Raw genomic sequence first — 19237 nt, 5'->3', positions numbered from 1 at the left:
AGAGCAGTTGACTAGTCACCACCCTGGTTACCAAGATGTTGTTTAGACCTGATCAACTACTGAAAAACTTGTTATTAATAAACCAACCCTGTTACTGAACACACGTCTTTCTCTAAAGGTTGTGAGCAGGGTGCAAAATATTCATAGTCATTGACTGAAAACATCACGAATTTGAATGATTCTGCACTGAATATTCAAAACAAACAAATTCATTTTCACTCTCCCTCTTCACACAGTCAATCAATTCGTAGTCATTGAATATGAAGCCGATCTAGAAACATCTTCATAATTACCTACGTTTATGGCTAGGATTCCTTCCAAAATACTCCACAACAAATGGGCATAGATCTGTTTAAAGCACCGTTGAATGTAACCGGAACGTTAATTTTCTATCTGCAATTTAATACTTTGTAAGATGTTTACAAATATTCATTGACTTTCGTTCAGTTGACAGACGAGTATCGAGCAGCTGAATATGAATATGCAGGCAAGTGAATGAAAATTGCCGCACGGTGAACTTCAGCTCGTCTGCTCGAAAATGTTGCGCCCTGGTTGTGAGCTCAGTTGCGTTAGGCCACTGACGATAAGGTGAATCATTTCAAGATCGTAAAGTTCGTTGGAGAAGACGAAGGATGTCGAGTGCAGCAAAAGTTGGAATTGTTCAATTTGCCGGAGAGGGGTACGATGTATGGAGATTCCGAGTAGAAACGCAGATGTCTGCCCACGGCGTGAAGGAGATGCTCACGAAGGATGTACCCATGGATGAAGCGCAGCTGACAGCGTTCCGTGAAAAGGACGAAAAAACAAAGGCTCTTCTGGTGACGTACATTGCTGATTCGCATCTGGAGTATGTGCGCGACAAGGATACTGCGAAGGAGATGTGAAATTCCCTGGCGAATACGTTTGCGAAGAAGGGTTTTGCAACGCAAACCTACATTCGGGGGGGCACAAGAAATTCTCCTGTCCGAAGATGAAGAATCGACATGGTAAGGCTCAAGTCGCGACCGTTCCTGTGGATAGAGAAATTGCGCTGGTTCTGTCTCAGGAAGAAAGAAATGATCACAAGGCAGAATCGTTCATCGAATGGATCCTGGATTCGGGAGCAAGTCAGCATATGGCGTATAATGAAGATTATTTTCAAGATTTATGCGAGTTCGGCGAGCCCTTGGTGATCGAAAGTACGAAAGAAGGTGAGAAGCTAACTGCTACCAAAGAAGGAACGGTGAAAGGAAAGGTTGCCGTAAATGGAAGCGGCCTGACGTTGTCTCTGGGGAATGTGCTTTTTGTGAAGAATCTCAAGTTCAACTCGCTGTCGTTATCCCGTTTGCTGAAGGCTGGTGTGAAGGTAGATTTCAAGCCCGATCGATCAATATTGTCCAAGGACGGAGAAACCATAGCTGTGGCAAAGCTACGTGGAAGTTTGTATTATCTGAGGATGAGCTGTGTGACGTTCGATTCGGCAATGGTTGCAAAAAGCAGTGAAGATCTGAAGCTATGGCACAAACGGTTCGGACATTTAAGCTTCAAGAATGTTCAACGGCTGAAACAGAACGAGTTGGTTGATGGACTTGGCGAAGGCGGACTATGTGAGTGCTGTGCTGAGAGCAAAATGATCCGGTTACCGTTCAACAAGAGTCGACCAAGAACAACAAGACCGTTGGAGCGTGTTCATACGGATGTCTGTGGCCAGATTACACCGAGGACAGCAGATGGGTATCAGTACTTTGTGTCGTTCATCGACGACTACACCCATTTTGCTGTTGTCTACCTGATGAAACGAAAATGTCAAGTCTTCGAGTACTTCAAGGTCTATGAAGCTATGGCGACGGCCAAGTTTGGATCGAAAATGGCAAACCTGAGATGCGACCTAGGAAGAGAATATTTTTCAAACGAGCAGCACGAGTATTACACGAAGCAGGAAATCCAAGTTGAATCGACTGTTGGCTACACCCCTCAACCCAACGGAGTAGCAGAAAGATTCAACCGAACGCTTGCGGAGAGGATGAGAGCGATTTTAAAGGAATCTGGCGCACCGAAATCGATGTGGGGAGAAGCAGTGTTGAATGCAGTCTACGTGACGAACCGAAGCCCAACGGAAGCTCTGAGAGGAAGTGTTACACCCGCTGAGCTCTGGCATGGCGAAAAACCGGATGTTGGTAAGCTACGAGTATTTGGATGTCTTTCATTTGCGTGGATTCCGAAGCAGAAGAGGAGCAAGTTGGATGCCTCTGGTCAACGTAGCGTGATGCTTGGTTATGCCCCGACTGGTTACCGATTGTGGAATCTAGAAAAACGGAAAATGTTCGTAGCGCGCGATATAAAGTTTGACGAATCAAGTTTCCCATTCAAGACACCGGAGAAAGAGGAATTTGCGAAGTTAGTCATCCCAGAAGTCATTCCCATTCCTGTTGAGACCAACGAAGAAGAGCGCGAAGCAGTCGAGCCTGGAAACGCTACACCAGAAATTTGCGAATCTGAAGACGAGTACGAGATATCAGTGAAGAAGGTGCATCGGCGCTCCCACCACAATCAAATGGGAACAGCTGTGAGGAGATTGTTCCGAGGTCCAGTGATCGGGAGCGCAAGACTCCAGGTTGGTTTGCTGATTTTATTGCCCCTTACAGAGCCCTCTCTGCTGCTGATGAATTCCAACAGGTACCTACATGATACGCGAAGGTTGACGGACACCCGCACGAGACGGAATGGAGGAAGGCAATCGATGACGAACTGAAGTCCCTGGAGAAGAATCAAACCTGGACGATGGTAAAATGCCCAGATGCAGTAAAACCGGTTCCGAGCAAATGGGTGTTTACATTGAAAACGGATGCTGACGGGAATCCTGAGCGCTACAAGGCCCGATTGGTTGCCCAAGAATACCTGCAGCGGAAGCATGTTGATTATGAAGAGACATTCGCCCCTGTAGCAAAACTTTCAACGATTCGGACGATTCTAGCTGTCGCGACCCATCGAGATATGAAGGTTCACGAAATGGACGTTAAGACGGCGTTCCTCAATGGCGTTCTTCAAGAAAAGGTGTACATGCGTGTTCCAGAGCGGGTAAAAGGTCAGCCGTCCCAGGTGTGCTTGTTGAAGAAGTCCCTCTATGGTCTCAAGCAATCCCCTCGCTGCTGGAATGGTCGATTCAACGAAGTTCTCCTCAACATGGGTTTCGTTCGCTCTCGGCACGACTATTGCGTATACGTTCGTGGACAAGGAAAAAACATAGCATTCTTCGTGATCTACGTGGACGATTTACTCGTGGTTGCGGCTGATTTTCGAGCCGTAGAAAGTATCAAGAAGCGACTTAGAGAAGAATTCGAGATGACAGATATGAATCAGCTCCATCATTTTCTGGGCATCAAGATTGAACGAGATGAGGGCGGCATGTATCTATCTCAAGAAGCATTTCTCCGGAAATCCTGTCACGTTTCGGAATGGAGTATTGTAAACCAGCTAGTACGCCTGCTGAAACAAAGTTGCAGTTACGGCCAGCGACTGGAGGATGCAGCTATCCATATCGTGAACTGGTTGGCAGCTTGATGTTCCTGATGCTGGGATCAAGCCCGGACCTGTGCTACATTGTGGGCTACTTAGCAAGATTCCAGGATGCTGCAGGAGAGGATCACTGGAAACATGCAAAGCGAGTACTGCGATACCTTCAAGCTACCAAGGATATGAAGCTGACATTTAAGAGAAACCTGCATGAACCACCAATCAAAGTTTTCGTTGATGCTGACTATGCTTGTGACGAGCTGGATCGCAAATGTGTATCTGGATTCCTGATCAAGGCTTTCGGCTGTACTGTCCTATGGTCATCCAAGAAGCAGCGCGCAGTGGCAATGTCATCGATGGAGGCTGAATATATTGCAATGAGCAGTTCAATTAGCGAAACAATTTGGCTTAGCGGACTATTGACAAACTTGGGAGAATACAACTTGTACCCGATACCAATACACGAGGATAATCAAGAGGCCATTGCCATGGCGGAAAAGGAGGAAACTAAACGCGTGAAGCACATTGACGTCAAGTTTCACTTCATCAGAGAAGCTGTAGCAGAAGGAAAGGTAAAGCTTGTGTACGTGCCAACTCAACAGCAAGAGGCGGACATCCTAATCAAGCCCCTACCAGCCTTAACTCTAAGTACATTGCGGATTAAGATTGGATTGGAGACATTCAACTGAGAGGGGGTGAAGATTAGAATCAAGGTAATTTTAATGGAAGGTACTGGCATATAAGCAGTCAGTGGACGCGGGGAGAGGTTTATGGCGGGGGTGGTGGAGGTGACTGCTGGCGAGTTTGTGTACGCTGGACACGCTGTACACTATCGGTTTCTGTGTGGTTGCTAGGGTTGCTAGGGGTTGTTGTTTACCTCCAAACAAGTGAAAAAAAAATCCGCATAGGCCGAGCAGCTGCTTGTTCTGTTAATTTAAAGTTAATTATAGTGAGAAAAATCTACTTTTTTGGATGTTTTGAACTCTACAACATTAGCCATACGCATATCGAATCTTTATTGCCAAAATTTTAAAAGAAAAACTGAATAAAGAGATCATAATCTTGCGGAAGCCGTGTTGGTGTAGCTTCGGCAGCTTTAAAATGGGAATTTCACATTCGTAATCAGGCCCAAGCTCTTTGGTTGATTTTATTACCATATTAGCTCGCAAGCGCATGCAACCAGAAGTGACATCTTTTGGATCATGACTTGCTACTATTTATAAATTTCCAAATCAAAACAAACTTGCCAGCTGTCATTTCGAATTCCAATATGGCGGATTGTATGATATACTATATTGGATTACCTTCCTTTTACTTACCTTGATTAGAATCGTAGGAGCAGTTGACTAGTCACCACCCTGGTTACCAAGATGTTGTTTAGACCTGATCAACTACTGAAAAACTTGTTATTAATAAACCAACCCTGGTATTGAACACACGTCTTTCTCTAAAAATCTCACCCAGTTCCATGCCGGATTTTCACTCCTTCAATTGGATTCTTTAGCGGTGTTGAGATAATTCCATATTCTGAATCTTCATGCCAAACTGAGCCGAAATCGAAATTTTTATGAATTTTGGTGGCCGGGAACCTATTTGAAAATCAATTTGAAGTTTGTATGGGAGCGATTTATCGAATCACCCCTCGTCGCATTTTGTACTGGGTGGAGCTGTCATATAGTTGCCCCAGCTGTCAGATGGTGAATTAAAAAAATCCCTTTGAAATTGATTTTAGGTACAAAAAAAAATCTTAAAAAAATCATAGTGGCTCAGAAAAATAAGCTCTTTCGTATAAGATCAAAAAATCAGTACATTTTTCAAAACTTAAAAACCCAATTATCTGCAATACCGTTGGCTACCAAGTGTGTATCCATATGCATCACTTCACGAGAAAGGACAATGTGCATCTGTCCTAAATTCTTTTTAGTTTTTCCACCGAGCAATGCAACCCGATCGAGATCCCTCACATATATGAATGTTTTTCTGTAGAATAACAGATCGATGGTGATGGCTTCTTTATCATGTATAAACTGACAATACATTCAGGAAGCCCTTAATAATCCAACATTCTGAGTATTGCTATTTTCTGCCACACAAAATAAGTCCGATTTTTTTTTCATTTCAATTTCATTCCCACACCAACCCCTTCAACTATTGAATTAAGTCATAGAAATAATTACTAATTTGAAGCGCCACGGCGTACGCCATTGTCAACAATTATCTTGAAGTTTCAGCCACCAGCAGGTGTGAAAAAGAATAAACGCAGCTCGCAGAGGAAAAAGAACGATGCTCACAATTTTATTCACTAATTAGGGAGAGACGAACACTCCTGTGTCACGAAGCGTTAATTTATGGTATGTTTGCCGACAAAGCGGTCGCACTTTTCCCCCACCAACCAGTCCCAGTTGTCGTCGGTTGGTCGGTTGGTTGGTCTGTCGGTAACCGTTTCCAACCTTGGAACTCGTCGCTCACACACGACAACGACACCGCGAGAACGTGCTATATGGGTTGGTTGGTAGGTTGGTAGCTACCTTACAATTAAAATGTCACATTCTCGTTCGAAGCCGTTTCCGCGCTCGCTAGCTGTCGTCGGAGCATATCGTGGTTCTGCTGTAGCTGTACATAGTGCCAAAAGGCGGAGTCAGCTGGAGACGCCGGGGTCTGAGTTTAGTGTGACATTTTTATTTGCGTAGTTTTATAGGTCGGCCAGGTTTGGAGAAACGGAGGATAGGAGCTCTTTTTTTAAAACGACGACAGTCACATAAGTGGACAATTTACGAGGTGACTATATTTTAGAGCGAAACGAGTGTAGTCCTCTGGATCTTAAAATGTATAGTGATGTGGATGTGGAAAGTTTTCCACCATAGCAATGAAGTGCGATAGGGACATCTAGTTTGAAAAGGGTTCTGGCTTTAAGCTGAGATAAGTCTCTGACTCTCCCATACAATCATGCGAGCAGTGACGAATCGTCTTTTGAAGAATAAAACACGCAATTCTATAACGGTATCTTACGCCTGGCATCCACTTTGCCTGGCATGGTAGATCTTTGCTGTCTTGGGCAAAATAAGTGCCCAGCCTGGAGGAGTCCCTGAAGGAGTTCTTGAAGAAATCCAGCAGTTTGTGGAGGATTCCCCGAAAGAGTTCCTGAAGGAATCCCTAAAGGAGTTCCTGGAGGAATCCCTGAGGGACTTCCTGAAAGATTCCCTGAAGGAATTTTCGAAGGCATCTCTGAAAGAGTTCCTGGAGAAATCCCTGAGGGCAAGGATGTTTTCACTCAGTTCAAAACCCGATCAGTAACCACTCTTTCCCCACTCAATCAACACCCACAGCAAAGGGCCTGGCATCACCTATACGTTTGAAAACTGGCACAGTAACTCAAAATCGGAATGAATACTGAGTGATCTTGCACTGCTGTCATTAAAACAAGTGTTCATCATCGCATGTATTTGTCATGAACTGATAGAATCGTCTCTGCCAATCGGTAGTTCATTATCACTTTCCGATCCGATTGCGCCTTTCATGTTTTGTGTCTTGTGGAATTTAAGATGGCCTGCTTGGTCGGAGGAGAAAGGTGAACTGGCGTGGACCCACAGAGGGATGGAGTTGCTGGCTGAGGCGCCAGCAGCTCGGTGATGGGTGAGACTGTATGTGTGTCACATGGTGGATGAGCGAGGGATAAGAATATAGTACGATGTCGGTTAAGGTGCACTCCACATCCCCCTCCTTGTCCAAAAAAAAAAAAATACCCAGGTCTTCTAAACAAACTCCCAAAGTACCCTAATGTGTAGTAGAAGTGGTCAATTTCGGAGAAAAGTTAGCGTGATCGATAAGAGATTGGAATACTCTTTGAAATAGATGAGGTGTTCTGTATTTAATGAGTCAAACGATGAGCTCTTGATTTCAATTAACATTTTTTTCTACTGTTGAGATAGGGCTTGTCAAGGACTTTGATAACATAGATGTTTGTCAAGAAAGCATTTTGAAAGTAAACTAGGTTCGTAGCAAGTTCGGCGAGTTGGCGGAGCGTACGTGGTCCTTCGAGGAATACTGTAACCATAAGAGAACAAATTTATATACGTGTATATTAGAGCAATTAAAATGGAATGAAACATCTCAGAATCCCGTTATGACTAAACTGTTTTCTTCTATTTGTACATTATGCTTCACAGGTTTACCTACGAATCAAACCATCTAGGGTTGCCATTAAAAACTTTTGGAAAGCAGAAGCTAAAATACAGTATTACACAAAGATACCTTTTTTGTCGAACTTTGAAATTTTGTTTTAGAAGTTACGACGAGTTTAAATTCTGAGAAGTTTCACCTGGGATAATAACGATATTAGTTTACCTGATTTACATGATTATCGTGCAGATTCTTCGGCATGCACTAAACGTATATAATCCTTCAAATACACGGGCGCGTTTCTTTCCCTTGCTTGGCGTTTCACTGCTAGTTCCTGATCTTTGTGGGTGGGATCCGGAGCACGCCATTCATGAACCCGTTTAGTTTGTGTGACATGTCTTTTCAGCTGTTGGCCATCAGGTCCCGTAAGCACCAGGTTCCCTTTGTTCTGTTCCGTGACGGTGTATTTTCTGGGGTCAAATCGACTTTCCCCTTTCGTACGTGAGTGCCGTTCAATGATAACAGTATCCCCCGGAGTGATTTGGGAACGTTTCGCGCCTCGACGTCGGTCCTCGTATTGCTTTCCGGTTAGTTTGGCCTTCATGTCCCTTGAGTTAATCTTTTCGTCATCGTGGTTCACCTTACCAGGATTCAGAAGGGGAAGCCATCGCCGTATCTTACGCCCGAACATTAGTTCTTCCGGAGGAACTTTTGTTATTGAATGAGCCGCCGAGTTGTGGGCTTTGATTGCTGAATGGAGTTCATCGTTGTAGTCAGTTCCGACAGATACTGCGGTAGCCATTGCCTTGTTGATAAGTTTCATGCAGTTTTCTGCCAGGCCGTTTTGCTGCGGGAACAACGGGGTGGAAAACACGTTCGTTATGCCACGTTCTGCGCAGTACTTGCTGAAATCCTCTCCATTAAATGGGGGGCCATTATCGGTCCTTATGTGGATAGGAAATCCCTCATGATCGAAAATGTCTTCCAACACCCTGCGAGTATTTTCAAAACTAGTTGATCTTACGGGGCGCGCGATTACGAATCGTGATCTGTATTCTACTAACACCAATATGTAGATTCCACCAAATCTTGCGTATGGCCCATTAAAGTCCAGGGCTACGGTTTCCCAGACGGTCTTCGGGGCAAAGATACGCTCCATGGGGATAGCCTTTTCCGGTCTTCCGTTTGTGGCACAAGCTTCACAGGATTTTACCCATTCTTCTGCGTCTTTAGGCATTCCTGGCCACCAAACGCGCTCTCGGAGAATGCTCTTCAGTTTAGCCGTCATGGGGTGGCCTTTGTGCGCGATTTCCAATGTTTTCTTGCGTAACGCTTCTGGGATAACCACACATCCTTGTTTGACTAACATCCCGTTCTTGACGTAAAGGTCTTTGGCGACTGATTCGTATCGGTGCAGTTGCCTTGTCCATTTTCCGGATTCGAGGGCTTCCATTACCTGAGGAAGGGTAACGTCATCAGCAGTTGCGTTCCGTATGACCTCTTCTGTCAAAAAACCTGTCGCAACGGCTTCAATTCTTGCTATTTCCCATGGACTCTGTGCCTCGTTGAACGGATCATCGCTTCCAGTATACAGGCGGGATGACGGATCAGCTATGTTGAACTTACCCTCCACGTATTCTACTGTATAACTGTATGGGCTAAGCCTTAAAGCCCAGCCGTCCGCTCTGGTAAGGGCTCTCTTTGAATCTTCTCGAGAACGGTTTAAAATAAACGCAACACCCTTTGCGTCGGTTCGTAGCGTGAAGTGTCGACCTAACAAATAATACGAAAAGTATTCGACGGCCCATACGGCGCCTAGCGCTTCCCGCTGATTTTGGGCATATCGCTTTTCCGTTGCAGTCAAGGCCTTGGAAGCAAAGCTTATAATGCGTGGGGTATTGCCCTTGCCTTCTTGCACCACACGGTGTGTTGAAACAGGATTATTATCGCACTTTCATGAACCTAAAATATTTTTTCGTTATAAGTTAGCCTGAGCTATATAGAAAAAGATTCTGGGGGTTAAAAAATCTTTCATCGGGGAAAATTAAAATAAATTCGATTTTAGTATTTTACGACTTTTCTCATACAATACGGTATTACGCAAATCTGATGAAACTAAACTCCACCAGAAAAAGTCCCCAAACCAGGTTTAACTATATAGGTAAGCATGGTTTACCGGTTAATCCGAGGTGAAGAAATCGGGCCATAGAGAATAGCTTTTAATTACTCTTTCGGCACACGCCATTGATACACGTACTTTAAGGTAAGCAAATGTAATGTTTTTTTTTTAACATGAATATTTTGGAAATGTCATAAAATATAAAAAAGCAACAAACAGTGATGCGCAAAGTGTAGCAAGAATAACGTAATTTGAGGCTTCAATACAACATTTTAACAACTTTTATTAGTTCTTTTGTGCTTCTTTTCGGTATTATTGGATGATATTGACACATTTTGATTGCTAAATAGTTATAACACATGGAAGATGGTTGAAAGGTATCGAATGAACGAATGACTTTTGCAATTCAACTCTAAGGCAGCGTCCATTTATTACGTAACGCTAAAATCGTCATTTTTGGACCCCCCTCCCCCCTCCGAAACGCTTTTTTGTATGAAAATCCTTAAATTTTTGTATGGACCGTAACGCTTGGTCGTACTCCCCCCCTCCCCCTAGAGCATTACGTAATTTGTGGACGGCGCCTAATGGTTAGTTCTCACTTTGTAAGTACAGTGCAGTGGTTTTTCGGTTTTATGACTTAGTCGTTTCAATCACTATTCCTTTTGATTTCGTTTTTATCATGCTCCGCAAGGACAAGTGACATTTCTCCTCATACTGAATATGTTGTCAAAAATAATTCGCATAAAAGGAAAAATTTTACTTGAGAAAAATATGCTTTATTTTATGCAGTCATAACATTGAAACCAAAATGTAAGTTTTTATCAAAAGCAAAGTGTCTTTTAAAAAAACTACAGATGGCCCAGACGAATATATAAAAAAAAAATCACTGCACGAAACTACTATTATTGAAATTTATCAGATTACTTTCAAATGGATATGCTTCCAATATATTTGAGGCATATACTATAACATGTCAGAGCAGAGGGTGATATCTAGGGACAATGGAAATTCGCGGCAAAATTTCTTAAATTTCGCGGGCCACTTTAGTGAATTTCGCGGCGATTTCGCGGCCCCATATTTTTTACCGTTTTGTTGAAGAAAACTGCAATTTCGCATGCCAAATGGATAATTTATTTGATTTTGTGAGGCGTAATCATTACTTCTTCGAAAAAAATTACAAATTTGATGAAAACTCTGAAAGAAAAATAAACTTAAAATGCCGTATTCTTGTATTGTGCGAATACGGAATCGTGATGATCGTTTCACTGTTAAAAGTTATCAGCCATTTATGCTTTAAAATTTGAAATAGATGGAAACTGGTAGAGTATTTTCGTAATTTCGTAAAACTTCGCGGCATTTCGCGGGATTTCCTAAATTTCGCGGTGGTAGCCCAATTTCGCGGATTTCGCGGCTTCCGCGAAATCGCGAATTTCCATTGTCCCTAGTGATATGGACGTCAAAAATTGCAATCAGTCAAAACGATTTATAACACCAAATGCTTATAAAACCAAAAAGCTCTTAGAGCTCAACAAGAGAGCTCTATGTACATACACTGGCCTAGTAACTGGACACTGCCCGAGCAGGTATCACTTGAAAAATTTTGGCCATATTCAGAGTGATATCTGTCGTTTCTGTAATACGGAACGTGAAACCTCGGAACATCTGCTTTACAGTTGTGGTGCTATATACACGCGCAGGCAAAGATTTCTAAATAGTGGTTGCTTGCAACCCAGTGAGATCTGGTCTGCAAAACCTGGGAAGGTCTTGGAGTTTATCAATTCCATTGCACCTGACTGGGAGACGACGCGTCGTGGCAGTAGCTGATTACTTGACACATGGTAATCAGCTGGCTAGATGCGAATATCAAAACGGGACATGCCACAAAAGTTCAGCCTATTGGACGCAGTGGCTTAATTTCCCCAACAGGGGAGGAAAAAAAATAACATGTCATTCACATTGACATATATGAGGCATCGCATGCGTTACATTCGGTGGGATAAATTCTTAATTGAAACTTGTGATGTTTCTAAAAAGATTTCAATACAATTTCTATAATTAACCTTGGCCAAATGATTGTTCGATTTAAAAAAAAAGTTATGACATTCAAATTGCTTATCACGACTCTAGATAATCACGTTAATCCACTGTTTTATCTTACTCCACCCGTTTCATCTTGCCCCGGTGTACCTTATTTTAAACAAAATGTTGAATAATCGTTTTTGAATGCATTCACATAAAATGACAACGCCAATCTTATGTATTTTGTGTAAACTTTTTGTTATTAGAGTCTCAACAGCCCAGTTAATCCTAAAGGTATCATTTTATAAGTAACAAGGAGATAACTCCGGTGAGACTATTCACTGAACAAAATCTACAGAATTTTTAAAATTTGATGACTATATGGACAAAAGTCCTCAATAGATCAGAGGCAGCATTTTTACAAATAAGTCACGCACGTTCAGTAAGTCGACTCATACTTTTTGGCAAATATTAATGTGGATGTGGTTTGACATACAAAGTATGTGCAACTAATACCCGCCATTTTAGGCAAATTGACACATGGAGAGTATGTGCTGCAAATGTATGAGTCGCACTAATAAGAATTATTTGTTTACCTCCATAACAAATATCTTTGTACCAAACATATGGAAGGAATGTAGACTTTTATTACTTTCGGCAGACTGTAGTGGGCTGGACACATGAAACGAACGCCGATCGAACTTAAACACGTTTTACAGACTCTTACATTCGTTTCTCTCTAAATGGTTTTAGATTTATTATTAGAAAGGGGACTTTTTCTGGTGGAGTTTAGTTTCATCAGATTTGCGTAATACCGTATTGTATGAGAAAAGTCGTAAAATACTAAAATCGAATTTATTTTAATTTTCCCCGATGAAAGATTTTTTAACCCCCAGAATTCTTTTCTATACAGCTCAGGCTAACTTATAACGAAAAAGTATTTTAGGTTCATGAAAGTGCGATAATAATCCTGTTTCAACACACCGTGCACCAGGACCGCGCCAAGAGCATTTGGGGATGCGTCCGTGTAGAGTATAGTTCTATCTTTGTCAGAGAAGTACCCAAGAGCAACCGTGCTTCTTACTATTTTTGATTTGACGACTTCGAAAGCAGTTGATTGAACTGGTCCCCAGGTCCATGTTTTGGTTGTTGCGACTTCCCATAGTGGGCTGGTGATGTCGGCGAAGTTTCTTATGTAAGGGCTTATGAAGGATGCCAAGCCCAAAAAGCTACGGAGTTCGGAGGCAGTTGTTGGTTCACGGAATTTTTGGATGTGCTTAATTTTCATCTCGTCGATATGGAACCCTTGTTCGTCCAATTCATGTCCCAAGAAGTTGATGCGTTCCTTGTCGAATTCGCATTTCTCAATGTTCAATGATAGGTTATTGGCTCTCAATGCCTGTAGAACTTGGGCAACGGTTCTGCGGAGGTCTTCGATGCTGTTACCGAAAATCAAAATGTCATCTATGTAGACGATAACATTCTTTATGTCTTTCAGTATACGGCTCATCTCCCGCTGAAATATTTCGGGGGCACAGTTGACGCCGAACATCAATCTTGTGAAGCGGTACATACCACTTTCAGCAAGAAATGTTGTTAAATCTCGTGATTCTTTTGCCAGTTCAAGGTGGTAAAAGGCGCTCGTCAAATCCAGCTTAGTAAAAAATTTTGCTCCATGGAGTTGGGCTTTCATCTCCTGGATCAATGGAAGCCTAAAATACTCCCTCTTTATCGCTTTGTTCGGTGCCCGCATGTTCACAACAAGGCGAAAGTCATCCTTTCCCTTGGGAACGGCCGACATGCCGCTTATCCACTCTGGAGCGGATCTAACCCTTTCTATTATTCCTCTCTGTTCCATTTCTTGAAGTCTGCGTTTTGCTCCTTCCCTGTAGGCAGCAGGGACGTTGTAATAAGCGTTTCTTTCGGGGGGGGGACTGACCTGTCTACGCTAAATCTTACTTTGACACCAGGCATTTTGGGAAATATGCCCGGTTCTCCCACATCGCATTTGTTTACAAATGGTCCAACCTTCAGGAGCCCTAAGTCACTTGCAGTTGCACGTCCAAGGAGCGAGCGACGACCGTTTGGGACAACTATGAATTCTGCGCGAATTGGTGGCTTAGTGGTTTCCACAACCACGATTTCTGCGCAGAATATGCATTCGATTTCCATGGGTACGTCTGTAGCGTAACCTCTTAAAGCTTGCGTATTAGGCTTGTTGGTCACGTCGATTGTAATTGAGCCTGCCTTATACTCCCGTTGAAGTTGATCCCAGTCTTGCCCTCCAATTATGTTCGCGTCCGCACCCGAGTCGATGAGGAATTCTATAGGGCTGGACGTACCCAGCCTGCAGTGTATGAGTACATCTGCCATGGAAAGTGTGTTAACGCACTGTGGATGGAATCAAGTCAGAGCGTTATTTATTTTGATTACTTGACAGTAACCGTGCATATTTAGTGATTAGTAGATTACGCCGACGCAAGAGTAGTTGTCAAGGGTTCATCGAAGGGTATATAACGATGTTGAAACAATTCCAACTTTGAAGAAAGCGTTTTGGATGAAGTTCGCATGTCTTAACGATATTATCTAACTGGCATGATGTGATTGGCTGGTTACGTCATACTTATGCCAGGGGTGCCTTGTAAATGGGATACTTGTCAGAACGTCTATGGGGTAGAGTGGGTGTCGTGGTAGTCACCGTACCATACTTTTCCATAGGTACAATACAAGTGGTGGCATATCAAGTAACGATTAAGTAGTCATAGACTAATTTTGTGATCACGAAGTCCCAGAAATATCGGTTTAATGTTTAAGTCGCAGTTAGGCGCCGCGGCTCGTTTATAATCTGCGAATTTATCTTAAAAAACCATTCGCTGCCATCGCCCGGCTGGTAGTACTAATGAAACCATAAAAAAGTATGATAAAAGTTGGCCTAATCCTTTTTTCCACAATATCGATGGATTTTCTGATGTCAGAAAGTGTTTCTATAAAAAGTGCATAAGCCAAGTTTATTTAAATCAATCAAAACCAGTTTTAGAGTAAGGCAACAGTAAAGTTATCTTGTTAATTGTACTTTGAAACGCTTAATTTAAAAATGTGTCATATTCGCTGAGGATCGAAGGATTACCTGTGCTTTCATTGGAAAGAGGGAGATATATCTGCTTATAAGCAGCAGATTATATGCGTTTAAGCTCAACCAAATTGGTAACTTAGATAAAACCTAAGAATACCAGCTCCTAAAATTCAATACATATGCATTTGAAACTACTTAAGCAATGATTAATAAAAACAGGTTTTTTGTAACATACATGTTATTTTTTCAATCAGTATGAATGGACTGAAATTTTTTCAATAAATGTCGCTGTGTCAAGAGAAATAAAGTTTATCTTCGGACACTTATTTTGGAATTCAGTTCACGTGACCTTAAAATGCATATGTGTGTCGACACACGTTGTCAAAAACAATATACGTTAAAATAAAGGCTCATACCTGAGTATCCTCGTCCTCTGTCTTCAAATGTTCCTGTTTGGTCACGTTGGCCTCCCGTAGCCGACACGTTGCGGCGAAGTGACCACGACGCCCGCATTTGTGGCAGTCTTGGTTCAATGCCGGGCACGCTTGTCCTCTATGGGCTGGTCGATCACATCGTGAACATCTTCCACGTTTGCCCAAACGGAAAGTCCCTTGAGGGGAGTTACGATGCTGCTGTTGGTTGCCGTAACGGTAGGTTTGTCCATTACCATATCGGCGGGGTTGTTGGTTTCCCTGGCGACGAAATGGGGCTGCTCGCTGCTGGTTGTCCGCGTGGGTGAGTTGATTGTTGTTTCCATCGAAATTTCTTGCGCGAAAGTTTGAGGGATACGAACGTTGGTTTCCATGATGGGGGGTTTCTGTACGTCCTACAGCCTGTATGGCGCCTTCCGGTAGGCTGGTAGTTCCTTTTCCAAAAGCCTCTTTCCTTGCTGCCGCCTGAACGATATACGCTGCGTCGTATCCAAATGTTCTCCCTTGGTTGGCCGTTGAATAACTGGGTTCGTACGAAACGAACTTGATCCGCAGGGCTGTACCGGCACAATTGAACTTTCGCCATCAAACGCGCATGAAAGGCCATGGTTGATTCACCGCTCTCCTGCTTCATCTTGGTGAAAGCTTCGTGCTCCGCCGCCGTATCCGTCATGCCGTGGAAATATTCCGAAATGTTGTTGACCATCTTCCGATAACAGTCCGGTACGTCAAGGCTCGGCCGGAGTCCTGCGGCGCGCACTATCGTCTGCAAATCATCTCCGATGGCAAGGTACAGGAGTTTGGCTTGGCGTGTTGGATCAGTAATACTGTTTAATGTAATGGCAATCTCGAACTTTTCAATAAAGTGGTGGAATGCTTCCCACATTCCACCCGCAGGGATTTCCTTCGGGAATGAAGGGATATTGTCCAGCCGAATCGCGGACGCTGGTTCCGCTGGCGTAGAGCTGCCGTCAAGTCCTCCCCATGTTGCGGCTGATTCTTCGGTCGGCGGTTTTGTGGCTTCTTTTTTCTCCCAAGGCTTTTCCAGGAGCAGTTGAGCCAAGTCGACAATGGCTTTCTCCACCACTGCTATCCTGTCCGTACTACTGGGTGGCGGTGGCAAGGGCGGAGAGACAGTCGTTTCCTCAAGCATTTGTGGATCAACCGCTTCTTCAGCTTCCGAGTCGTGCTCTGAGTAGCTATCGCTTTCGCTCGGGAGCTGTTCAATTTCAGTGTTGTCCTCCTCGTCGCTTGCGTGCATGATTCGCACGTATTTGCCGGGTTCCGGTTCCATTCCGTACTTGCCGGGCTCCGATTCCATTCTTCCCCTCGAATAAATCCGGACGAGGGAAGAACTGCTACCACTTTCACTTTATCGATTTTATTACTCGCGGACAAAGTCTATCACTTTCCACTGGCTTCAATTAAATTTCAATAATTGTGAACGGATGAAGAAACCCAAGTAACACAACTTGTTTTATATTAGTTTAAAATTCACTATTCATACTTAATCGACTGTTTTTTTTCTTGAATTATGGACTTGATATCGAACACTTATATAATCAAAACAGCGCAAAAAATGGCGGCTTATAAAACATCTTACAAGTTATATAAGATGTATTGCTATACACCAATTGTACTCCCACGGTACGTTCTAACCAACTCTATAATATTGATTGGTTAAAACCAAGTTATTTGATAGTTGTTAAACTTGCCGAATGCGATTATAATGCAATTACATTCTTAGGTTAGAATCAAGCTTATTTCAAGTTATTCAACCTGTAAAAAACGTTAATATTGCGTTCCGATTCAACTTTTGTAATTAAGCTTTTTTTAATGTTATATAACTTGGAAAATCCACTTATACTACCTGTTGCTGAGCCCGACGGTAAGTGAAGTGAATAAAATACAGAAAAAAACAATAACAAAATGTTTGTTTTTTTTTTTTTTCAAATAATGCAGTTAGCTTCTGAATCATTAAAATAAAATCCAAGTGATGGAGTCGGCATGATATTTTTTATAATTCGGACAGCAAACAAAATAATGTGTCATACTTAGTGGCATTAGTATTGTTTTATTTGCGCTTCAAGATTTATGGAGAAACTTATAATTTCACTCATGTATAAATCATGCGCCACTAGGTTGAATTCAAAAGTGTGACCCAAATATGCTATTTGATGCCGATTTTATGATTTTTTCATAATGCACGCGAAAACGCAAAATGGCAGATGATGCATGGGGCTTACAGTGCCGTTTGAAATGCTTCGAATAATATTTCATTATCAATAATAATTATAGTCAAATCCATTACTAACTGAACACGGCTAATGGAAAGTCGTATACTGTAAAACTTTTTCCATAAGATGATCAATGAATGAATCTAAATAATAAGAATGTTATTTAGTTCGTAACATATTTTTGTTTGTGTACTCATTTATTTACTCGGTACTGTAATTTATTTTATTTCTCTAATGAGATTAAATTAAATTTCGATTAAAACCTAAGTTGAAATTGCTTCGAGATTATGTCTTGCGAGCAACTATACAACAGTTTGAGCAACAATTTTTTTATGACGTTAATCATGCGCCTTGATAACATCTTTTCAACATACTTCCATGTTAGTGTATTTGGCAAACATAATTACAACGTCAAAATAACCATATTACAACAGGTTTCTTAGCCTGGCTTTATCTGTCATTACGTCGAAATTCTATCAACAATTAATGTAAACAAACCGCTCTGCTGATGGTCCGGAATTTTTTAACTATTTTATAGGTTCCGCGAGATTGCAAATTCACAGTGAACGATCATAACGACTATCCCATGTCCGGTGCCATTCCTAATCCGTGAATCTGTTCGCGTATTGGGAGAATTGACCTGCAGTTCGGCAACGCATTCAATTAAAAAACAACGAATCACACGAGATTGGAGCTTTGGAAGTCTTCGTGGTAGATGTGCGTAGATTCGTCGAAAATTTCCTGGGATTGCTAATGGAGCGTAGCGCCGATGTGGTGATCGGATGTTTTCAGATTGAGTGTTGAGTGATTGAGTGAATGTTGAGTGGGAGTAGGATGTTTTACGATTTGTGGGAAGGTGAACCGGACGAAGTCGCAACCGCTGCTTTTTGGGCAGGGGCTTGACTATTCTTGGAAATTTAGCCAGATATCAGACTGTTGAGCGTGTTGGAAATTATCAAATCCTGCTGTAGACACGACATGCTTATTCTCACATCTTTGCGGCCTTCCTGAATTCAACAGATAGCCGCAGCGATGATGGCTTCATCAAAACCACAAAGTCCCATGAAGTGGGAACATTAATATTGGCTGTCAAAAGTGAATGATGATTGATGGATAATGCTCTAAAAGTGTTGAATAATTGTATTACCAAAATCTTTCTTTACGATTTAAAGCCATTGATGGTTGTTTTCTCTTTATCATTTGCCAACATTAAAAAATCTTTTAAATAACACAAGATGTTTTCTGATGCACTTATAGTGCAATTATATAGCATCTTCTGAAGTTTTGATTTTTGAAGATGTTTTCTGTGTTACTTGGGAAATCATGGCGAGGATCGCCACTGTGGAATTTAAGATGGCCTGCTTGGTCGGAGGAGAAAGGTGAACTGGCGTGGACCCACAGAGGGATGGAGTTGCTGGCTGAGGCGCCAGCAGCTCGGTGATGGGTGAGACTGTATGTGTGTCACATGGTGGATGAGCGAGGGATAAGAATATAGTACGATGTCGGTTAAGGTGCACTCCACATGTCTTGATCGAATCAATGTCTATCGCAGTCTGATAATTTTCGGAAGCTCAGTTTGCAGCTATTTGTCGACCGATTTTCAAAATAAAAACATTAATCAACTGGAAATACAAACTGTATCTCATAATTGATCAGACAAACGCCGATTTTTAATCAAAATTGTCAACTATGGTTTGCTTTGATGAATTCAACTTAAATTTTGACACGGTACAGTACCGTGTAACCA

General features: G+C 42.3%; 1 protein-coding gene across 1 annotated transcript; it reads right to left on the bottom strand.

Annotated features, from left to right (window-relative positions):
- Positions 1-7479: 7479 nt before the first annotated feature.
- LOC134286340 (uncharacterized protein K02A2.6-like) lies at positions 7480-13550 on the bottom strand. The gene is made up of 4 exons (XM_062847947.1): positions 12834-13550; positions 8676-9067; positions 7925-8603; positions 7480-7536 (listed from the first exon to the last, which is right to left on the bottom strand). Exons 1-4 carry the CDS (start codon positions 13548-13550, stop codon positions 7480-7482), a joined length of 1845 nt encoding a protein of 614 aa, XP_062703931.1.
- Between the last annotated feature and the right edge of the window lie 5687 nt (positions 13551-19237).

Source organism: Aedes albopictus, chromosome 2, assembly GCF_035046485.1.
Source record: "Aedes albopictus strain Foshan chromosome 2, AalbF5, whole genome shotgun sequence".
Lineage (NCBI taxonomy): Eukaryota > Metazoa > Arthropoda > Insecta > Diptera > Culicidae > Aedes > Aedes albopictus.
The sequence above is the reverse complement of the archived record's forward strand: the minus strand, read 5'-3'. Positions and strand labels throughout refer to the sequence as shown.